Source organism: Takifugu rubripes, chromosome 6, assembly GCF_901000725.2.
Source record: "Takifugu rubripes chromosome 6, fTakRub1.2, whole genome shotgun sequence".
Taxonomy (NCBI): Eukaryota; Metazoa; Chordata; class Actinopteri; order Tetraodontiformes; family Tetraodontidae; genus Takifugu; species Takifugu rubripes.
Window position 1 is genome coordinate 3304644 of NC_042290.1, and position 10093 is coordinate 3314736.

The following is a 10093-nucleotide window of genomic DNA, read 5'->3' on the forward strand; positions in this document are numbered from 1 at the left end:
CATGGAGCTGCTCGTAGGGTCTCATTAAGGCTGCAGGCGTGACCTTGACCTGCCTACATGAGCTGTGTAAGGTCAGGTCCCTGAAGAATGGCCCCGCTCTCCGGACTAATATTGGCCTTCTGGTTAAAATAATTCACACTAATAGTTTGGCACTATTTCATTTGCTTGATTGTGCTGTTCATTGCTGTTGCTGTTGTGCTACTGCTGCTCATTGTGAAATGGAATCACACCATTGGGATCAAATTACTAGGGAACATTCTTTAGAAATTCTGACCCCGTGGAAAAATGCTGAATGCACGCAAAGACTGTGTAATGTGTGTAAATCTGCACAAGGTCTAAATTAATGTAGTTAATATTAATAAACAGATTAACCACTTCAGTGTGCAAGCACTTGAAATAATTATTGGAAATTGAGCATAAAAATTACACTGGCTGCACATCTAAATGTACTGTTACATCATTTTTAGGTTGTCAGGGTTTGATTCTTTCCTCTCATGATCGTGCTGACTCACATTTCACTTTTGCTGCTGTTAATCTCCATCAGCGCAAGGCTTAACTTCCATTATTGAGCAAGAAATAAGAGAAAAATGGGAGGATGAAATGGACAGAGCGTGAAGACAGATAGTGAAGGCAGAGATAACAAGAAGGGTAAAGTACCCTGTAGGATTAGCAAAAAGGGTGGATAATAGGGAGAAAGCATGTCCACAGAGAGGAAGAAGCTTATCAGGAGATGGTGAAAAATGTTGATCATGTGCTGTTACTTATTCCAAAATGCACCAGAGACTAAATGTTATCTGGTGGCACCAAGAGGACCAGGTACCTGCAGTCCTCAGAGCATTATTTTCCTCATCTTTGAGGGGGACCTGACTGGTCACAATGGCCACCCGTCCTGCACGTTGGTCCCAGCTTGGTGTTTTCTCAATGTGCTGTGACTAATCCAGGAGGAGTCCCATATTTCATCTCACCCTAATTAAAAGAGGATTAGGGGGTGTCGACCACTCCGACATGCATGCCCACCACTCCCTGAGCTCCTCTGAGATAATCACACTTACTAAAATTGCCCTACTGTTCTGTGCAGGGCACCACCTGAACTCCCCTACAAATAGAAATAGCTGTGGCAGGAACTAAATGGGCTTATAAATATCGATTGGTCTATAAATATGCATGGTTGTAGCATCACAGCTGGTGTCTACTCGTGGTCTCCACACTCAGAGGGGACTTTCCTTCTGCTGCTGCACAACTTGTGACTCAGATTCCATCCTGGTATCTTTAACAATGCTTTGATAAATCCGTACCGTGACAGACGTCAGTACACTGGCAATCTTGGCGTTTCTGGATACATCAAACAGATAAAAGCTTTTGCAAAACATAAATAAATAAAACATGATTGGACTTGATCAAGTGTAGTAGGACTACAGAAAGCTGTTCAGGAGAAGTCGCCTGTAGGCAACTGGCTATCCACAACTCTGACTTTTTCTGGTTCGGTTGGAGACTGCTCTTTTTGGAGACTGGCGTGAAAGATAAGCGCCTCTTACCAGTTATCATCGTTTTTCATGCAGGGAGAATGCACTAAAACATGTGGCTTGATCGGGAATAGCATGTTTCGGCTCTTGTACTTTTGTTAACGTGACAATGGTGTTCATGATATCACAAATGCAATAGAAAGAAAAGGCTTAGGAGGTCAATTTGTTATCCTTTATTCTTTAAAGGAGCAAAGAAGTGATGATGTGATTTTTCAAAGCATAAAGGTAAGCTTTGATTTAAGGTAGCCTACAATATTATAACTGTTACATTGTATTACAGCAGCCCTCTCTACAACTGGCATTAATTCAACAACAGTCAGAAGCTATAGAAATACTGAATACAAGGTAAGATTTTAAAAGCGAGACAGTCGATTCTGTGTGTGTCCGCTTGAAATGCAAGGTGCACACAACATGTTACTCAATGATGGTATTTTCTGCTCTAGCAGGATTTACAGTTGTGAATGTGACATCTAAAATAGTGTTCTAGACTGCTGAACTGCAAGGAGGAAGGGCAAACTAAATGTTGATATGATGTTTAATAATTGCTGGTGCTGCACCATTTTGTGTGGTTGGGTGAGGAAGGGGGCTACTGAACATATGTACTGAAGGGGGGGATGGGCCAGGACAAAAAAAAGCCTGCATAAAGGTTGGGTGTAGCTAGCCGCTAGCAAATCCCGCCCCACACTTTCTTGTAAGTTTAGTAAAAAGGACAAATGGGATTTATGTGGGTTTATATAAAGCATTTACTATGTTTAGCTATTCCAATGGCTAAGGTGTAAATGGTGTCTGTATTACGGGTCCATACGAAAGAATGGGACAGGCTTTAGCAGGGTCACACATGTTCCCCCTCCAAAGCTAAAATCGTCCCAAAAAAATAGGATAAAACAAGTCAAATAAGCTCTGAGATTTCATCTTTCCAAGGTCAAATGAGCTTTGATCCAAATCAGCATACTATAATTCTGTTATATTGACAAGATAAGATTGACAACAAGACCATGGATTCTCTTAAATGAAATGCAGAAAACATGTTAATGAGGAATTTTCCTAATGTGGGTAGTAGGACGTACAGATCTGAATCTAAAGTAGTATTTTATCCTCTTCTAAAAGGGCAGCCATTTTTAAAAATTCAATTTGATCAAACATTTGTCTCACCAGGACCAAAATAATTTATGCAGATTTATGTAAAGCAATTAGGTCAGTAATCTATTAAAATAAATGTATTTTAAAATACATCACTTGCAGTTCAAAACGTACTTAAGCAACTTAAGTGCTTCCAATTTATTGTCGCCGTCACTAATATTTATGCCACTTGGTGACGTCATTCAGTCACAGCCAATAGGGAGCCTCGTTATTGAAGAGTCGACACCAGTGCGAGCGAAGAGTTTGCAGCCCAGCCAGAGTATCCTCCCTCGGACAGTCTGCAGGCACGACCAGCGCTTGTTCTCCCTTCAGCACAGTAAACACACGGCGTCTGTTTTCTGCTGTGAAATAAGACAAAGCAGCCATGCATCGGGACAACGAAGAAGTTGCGATGAACAAACCTCAAAGATTAGAACGTCAAACGGGTAAGGCTTTCTTTAAAGTCCGTTACACATCATGTAAATCAGAGCTCGCCTTTAGTATCTATTACACACAAGTTATAATCGCTTTCAATTTCTTTCCTCGGCGTGGAAATCATGTGGATTACAAATATGACACCAATGGTTTGTTTACGCTAATTAGCATAATCAGTTTAGAACCTACGGTGATGCTAGGCTAATGCTATCGCTATTGTAATAACGCAAAGGTCACTGCATCGTTTAACGTTAACGTTTAAACGTTTCCCTCCAACGTTAAATGAGAAATCAGAATGATTATCAACTAAACGAGCCTTATTGATACGTCTCGTCAAGGTTTCTGAGGCGTTTACTTTAGTTTTTGTGGCTGATGTTTACGTTGCGTAGCATATAAACAGCATGTAGAATGCTAAAACACGCTATTCATCCAGAGGGGTAAATTAAATGCCCATTTATACCCGAAGTGATGAACTGCTTGGCTTCATCGAATTGGGGCGTGACCACTTTGTAAAGCTCGACGACGTTTCTTAGAAACCTTGTTCAGTACAGATCTATTCAGCAAGTAAACAACATAATCGCTATTCATGCACATGCATCTGCACTATTATTGCACGTAATGTGTAACTCTGTTTGTAGGTTCAAGCAAAAAAGAGTCTTATAATGAAGGTAATCCCCGTCACCGCAACGTTGCATGTGCCTTTTTGCAGGCCAGTTGATAAGAGGCCGATAGGGCGCCCCTCCCCCCAACCCCCTGGTGTTTTGATGATCTTAAAAAATAGAAGTTAAAATGAACAATAATCAAGTAAATCAAGCGTTTACATTTGCAGCCTGGCATATATTTAACATATATGGATATATACAGTGAAGCATCATTTTAAAAGGGCCCAGTCAGTGTAGAGATTTGCACATAGCAACGTAAATTTATCCAATCGGCACCCCTGCATTTGTCTCCTGAGGAATATAATCGCCCCGAACCGAGTGCGTCGGTACCAGATCTGCTCAGGGCGCCAGATTGGCTCTAAGGGCACATCTGGGGCGCTGTATTAGTGTTAAAGTACAACCAAATTACATTCTCCAATGAAGAATGTGTTGTGGAGACAGTTTTTCTGCACGATGTCGCCTGCGTATGACCCCTGATCCGATCCAGCAGCCCGAGCAGGCCCGGTCCCGTCACAGGTCATGTGACATTAACACAAGGGGGCGCCTCATTTGTTTTCAGCTTTGTTTTGTGCAATGAGCTATTTAGGTTTGGATTTCACAGAGCACCATTATCCAACCAGCTGTTAATATTAGATTGTTTTGGGGCATAATTGTAATCGACTTCACATGGAAGAGCTCCACCAAAAATGTTCCTATTTAACTGCAGTTCGGCTGTTTCTTAATTCACGGTACGCCCTCTCGGTCTCGGTACGTACGTGGGCGTACTGTGTGTTGACGTACACACTTCCACCGTCGCTGCGGGCTCAAATGCGCCCAGGTCACGTCTCGGGTGTACTTAATAAATGCGTACGGTGATTGATCCCAACCAGGAAGTGCACATATTGAGAAACGGCCTTGATCTGCTGGCAGGATGGATGATGATGCTGTGTGTAAAGCCGACTAATAACTCACTCACAAACGCTGCGTCTGTCATCATTGCTTGGTTACCAAGGATGTAGGGCATGGGTTCGTGCACCGCTGCGTACGTGTTTTCTATTTCTGCGTGTGTATTTCTTTTCCCAGCTTTACAGAACGTGGACTACAACCTCGGCATTTGCGGCTGGCTCTTGGTTTTGCTGTCCCTGATTCTCACGGTGATTACGCTGCCTGTCTCCATATGGATGTGCACTAAGGTCAGCATCCGGCTGAAGTCTCTGTTTATTTTTCCCCAGCAAGTAATTCGGACAGAGCCTAGATTACAGGATCAATACCAATCACAACCGGGAATGTCTGATCCTTCACTGATTAACTTGCAGATTTACATGGATCCTCATTGGCCGTCACAATTTTGTTGATCCTGAAACCACTGAAGTTGTTCCAGCCATTTCTTTGATAAATAAACTTGTTTTAGAGTTCCCTCCTGTATTAAACCCTGCGTGATCCAAGTATTTGAGGTGTGGTTCGTTAGCAGATGAGGGAGATCTTCTCAGCCAGCAGAATAATCCTTCATATTAGCATCCATGAATATACCTTTCTGCCTAGTTACTGCTGGGGTACCTTTACATTCTATAAAGCAGCCGTCGACGTGCTTTTCTTTCCCTCCACAGATCGTGAAGGAGTACGAGCGCGCCATCATCTTTCGCCTGGGGCGGATCTTGCGAGGGGGAGCCAAAGGACCAGGTTAGTCATGATTTACAGACTCTCCGTATGCTTTTAACTAGAGGTGTCCAACATTACCGGGCTACCAATGTTGTCGGCCTGTATTGGCAGTAAAATGAGATATTGGAAATGATTACTTTTATAACGACACGCCTTTTATGCATATTTAACGTGATGTGTAGTTTAAATGATATTTCTGTGTCTAACACATACATGCCTTTATTGTCAGTACGTGTAAAGTGGTAATTCCACAATAGTAATGGTCATGCTTTGGTTTGTATGAGGATTTCCAACACACACACACAAACACACACACATCTCAGTTGATTTTGGTATCGGAAACCTACGGTTTAGTGAATAGCGAAGGCCCCTACTTTTAGCTACTTTACATTCAACACATAAATACGTCTTCACATTGCTCCAGGTGGAAAAAAGGGGATTTACAGAACCACCAATACAGTGGAAGAATACGTAAGCTTGAGATGGGAGACAGAACCTCCTCCCCAATTTCAGCCTCGATGTTCGCCAGTTGTTCTCGGCCCCGTTTATCCACAGAACCATCGGAACAGTCAGCAAATCACGTGTCTGTTTACGTCTGACTAACCGAATCCCTCTATTCTCAGTGATGTGGTTCCTGTTTTGAGAGGCGTTGTATTTGTTTAACTCGAGAACGGGGGAAAAAAGGCAGCCTCCCGCGAGGAATCATTTGCATACATCTCATGAATCATTGTCTCTTCATGTTTGATTTCTTGTTTCATTGGATCTAAAAACCAGGCTGTGGCATTTTTAAAATGCTGAAACGCGACTCCTCGGGCGACGAGGGAGCCCATTTGTGACAGTATGGGGTAATAATAGCTCTCTGCCAGCGACTGTCACATTCTTGAGGGGCAGGAGCAGCCTTTGCCACAGTTGAATTCAGTATCAGGGTTCCCCTGATACCCCTGACCCTCATATTCCCACTCTTGTCTACAACAGCTGCTGCGAAACAGTGATTTTTCAGGGGAGCGGTCGATGGTGTGTTTACGAACATTTGACATCTGTATATGCTGCGTTTCTGCCGCTCTGTTTATTCACGAAGAGAGCCTTTATTTGGGCTGTTTATCAGCGGAATTTTCCACGACGTCACAAGACGGCTGGCATGCAGACAGCAGCTGAGGGGGAATGCAAGTTAAGAATCGGGTAAATGTTGCCGCGGAAGCTGCACGCTGGTTACTTTTCCCTTCCCGTAAAGATGCCTGCGAGAAAGATCCCGCGCATACACACTAGCCCGGCAGGAAACCCAAGTCCATTGTGTTTGTTAAACGATCGCACACCTTCCGCACGTCCGTTTCGTTCAGGAACGTGCTCGTTTTAGGCGCTAATTCAATCGAAAGCTGCGAATATCCACGGCTTTGCCACGCTGTCGGCACAGCTGCAGCCCGATAAAGAGAGCTCCACTTGGCCCCTCGCCCGCCTTTCCTTCATCCTGGCATTTTCAAACATTTGCGGAGACGCTTCCTCCTGACGGCGTTCGCAGAGCCTTTGTTTAAACTATTTGCCTCCTTGTGATTCTGCAGGGCTCTTCTTCATCCTGCCGTGCACAGACAGCTTTATTAACGTGGACATGCGCACCATCACCTTCGACATCCCACCACAGGAGGTACGACTCGCTCGTTCCCAATCGCGTCAAACATCTTTCTGTCCCGTTGATCCACGTTGAGGTTTGAAAGTATCTTTCCACCGTTCTGCTGTCAGGTGCTGACCAAAGATTCCGTGACTGTCAGCGTCGATGGCGTGGTGTATTACCGGGTGCAAAACGCTATTCTGGCTGTGGCTAACATCACCAACGCAGATGCCGCCACCCGGCTTTTAGCGCAGACCACCCTGAGGAACGTCCTGGGAACCAAGAGCCTGGCGGAGATCCTGTCGGACCGTGAGGAAATCGCCCACAGTATGCAGGTAAATCAGCACGTTAGTGTTCGGCGTTAGTATCAATGGTAGCTCAGTGGTACGCTGACTTAGACTCTACGCACTTGTGTCTGACTCCTTTTATTTGACATTTTCATTTATACAAAGAGAACAAGATGCCAGTTTTTGGTGTGTTTGTGGATTGGCCTGCAAACCAGTGGAGAGAGCTCCCATTTTTCACTTTTCACTTATGTTTTTTAATAACTACAATTCATTTTCAAACTCATTAATGAGAGATTGAGCAAATTCAGTTGAACAGATGCTCACAGCTCTTTTTAAATCAGATCAGACACCAGCAGATGACATCATAAACCATTTGCACAATGTTTATTAATGTATAGATTGGTTTGGAAAAAGCTGACAAGCACTGGCCATATTCAGCCGTCGTTGACAACCAGCAATTATGCAGAAAATCTGTTGTGTAGTGAGAAAAATAAATGCAGGCAATAATAAGAGGCCCCAGTAGGACAGACTGACTGGTATAGAAAACAGAATGGAGGATTATGGTGCCACCTTGCTAAGAGCTGTGTTTGCCTGAACTGTGAGTTAAGCTAACAAACTGCGGTTAAAATGCGCATTGGCTGTAAACTAAGAAAACATTAAGTAATCCTGTGTTCTGAGCATGGAGCAGCTGTTAGTTTGCCTTTGATTTCAATTATTTACTCACTCATTAAACTTTCACTCCCAGTTGATGCAGCGATTCTGTAATGGGTGAAATATTTATTTTTGAAACACGCGCAGTTGGAGGATCAGTCGCTGTTTATTTATGTCAGAAGCAGAGTGAGTTTCCAGTAGTGTTGTATTCTTTTTTAATGAGAAAAGCAAAGTTAAAAATAAACAAAGGAGGAAATGTGAAAAACGGCTCCTGGTAGAGCGCCCCCTGCTGGAGTGTCTGGCAAAAAGCAGCCGCTTGCTTTGGGAAGTGCCATTTTTACTCACATTAATCAATTTTTTACTGGGAAAAGCTTGGCCAAAATATAAAAAAGTTTGGTAAATAAGACTCTGACCAAGCATTGCATTAAGAACAAAGTTTTAAAGCCCTTTTTCTTCTCTTTTTAGAGCAGTCTGGACGACGCTACAGATGACTGGGGCATCAAGGTGGAGCGGGTGGAGATCAAAGACGTTAAGCTGCCAACTCAGCTCCAGCGAGCCATGGCCGCAGAGGCTGAGGCCAGCCGTGAGGCCAGAGCCAAGGTGAGCCGACCACGTAGACCCATCGCCGTAAATGCGTCTCTCGCGACGCCAGCCGGACCCACTTCCTGCTCTTTTCCTATTCAAGGTGATCGCAGCGGAGGGTGAGATGAAAGCATCACGGGCACTGAAGGAGGCCTCTCTGGTGATCGCCGAGTCCCCCTCGGCCCTGCAGCTGCGTTACCTTCAGACCCTCAACACCATCGCTGCTGAGAAGAACTCCACCATCATTTTCCCGTTGCCACTCGACATATTGCAAGGTTTCCTAAAAGGCTGAGGAGGGGGAGGGGTCGCAGCCCTTCACAAACAGACGCTCACACACACACATAGGCCACATGTGAAGAACATCTCACTTGCTCCTTTTCCACAATTCCAAAGGTTCACTTTATTCAGTCAGTTTATTTATTCAACCGGAAGCTTTAATCTTCCATTGTTTACAAAGTCTCTTTATATTTGGGACTAGAGAAAAGAGCAGATATGCATGTTTGTGTAGTGAGAAACTATTTCTGTAACAGAATGTTGCCTTTTGGATGAATTAGACAACTGTAGCAGATATCAAGGCAACAAAACGATCAACTTCTGTATTTACAGGCAATTAAATGAAGTGCCTGCTAGACCTGTGGCCTTTAACACACACACACACACACACATGTGCGCACACCCCCCCCCAAATTACAGCTTGTACTTATTAGTTAGTGATTAGTGAGTTATTGCTGTTGCTGTAAGGCTTTGGCCACGGCCAATATGCGAGTCCAGGCAAGTTTAGTGTTCAGCTTTAATGAAGTTTTTGGGATTTTTACTTTTAAAACCACATTATTAACCAGCATGACAGGTTGGAAGCCATCTGGGAAAAGTCCCTTTAGAGTGTGAGACGGTATACACACACTGCCATGTAAATGCCTTTTATTTGTCGTGACAGACAGCTGGTTACCTCCACGTGTTTACAGTATCCTACTTTTACACTTAAATAATTTGGTCAGAGCCTTGGAACAGTAAAAACAAGACCAATGAACACTAATGCGTACACGTGTACGGCGTATGCCGTCATTTAGTCCACCGTGTTTGGCTCTGCTGCTCAGAAGCAGGAACTGTTACACAGAAACAGCAAACGTTTCTGCCAGACGCCTTAAGTCACTGCCATCTGTTCATTTCTATGCACTTCAAAAGGAAAACAAAGGGTTTAGTTACCTGATTTCTTTAATTTCCTACTCTGCTGTCATTCTGAGTGTAGACAAAAAGGACTTTTGTCTTTTTTTTTTATCATATTGTTCCTGTGTTCTTTCAGTAGAGTTCCTATATGTTCTGTCTGTGGCTTACTACTGTTACATTATATATGAATTATACACAGTCCTGTGTAGCTTAGTGACTAGAGGTGGTCAGAAGAGGTTGAAACTATGTTATAGAGATATATGCTGTTGAGCGGAAGTAGTTTTAGCTGATTGCTGCTGTTCTGAAAAACATTTTTTGGTTTACGCTCACCCCAGAAGTGGATCCCTGTTCTTTTCTGTCCAAGTACAGCATTTAAATAAAGATTGTATCGACCACCATTTGTGTCCACGTGTTTGTTTTCAGATCAGC

At 43.6% G+C, this 10093-nt stretch overlaps 1 protein-coding gene across 2 annotated transcripts; it reads left to right on the forward strand.

Moving 5' to 3' along the window:
* Nucleotides 1-2850: 2850 nt before the first annotated feature.
* On the forward strand, nucleotides 2851-10062 carry stom (stomatin). Of its 2 annotated transcripts, XM_003978380.3 has the most exons (8): nucleotides 2851-3088; nucleotides 3716-3745; nucleotides 4802-4911; nucleotides 5326-5398; nucleotides 6934-7016; nucleotides 7112-7315; nucleotides 8384-8518; nucleotides 8604-10062. In XM_003978380.3, the coding sequence occupies exons 1-8, from the start codon at nucleotides 3028-3030 to the stop codon at nucleotides 8790-8792; spliced, it is 885 nt and encodes a 294-aa protein (XP_003978429.1). In that variant the 5' UTR covers nucleotides 2851-3027; the 3' UTR covers nucleotides 8793-10062. The 2 variants fall into 2 exon arrangements, with proteins under 2 accessions (XP_003978429.1, XP_011618005.1); XM_011619703.2 differs by lacking the exon at nucleotides 3716-3745 and having other exon boundaries at nucleotides 2856-3088.
* The last annotated feature ends 31 nt before the right edge of the window (nucleotides 10063-10093 follow it).

Coding starts and splice junctions, on each gene's coding strand:
- stom (XM_003978380.3), top strand. CDS start 3,028: ATGCATCGGGACAACGAAGAAGTTGCGATGAACAAACCTCAAAGATTA. Junction 4,912..5,325: donor CCATATGGATGTGCACTAAG/GTCAGCATCCGG, acceptor TTCCCTCCACAG/ATCGTGAAGGAGTACGAGCG. Junction 7,316..8,383: donor AAATCGCCCACAGTATGCAG/GTAAATCAGCAC, acceptor TTCTCTTTTTAG/AGCAGTCTGGACGACGCTAC.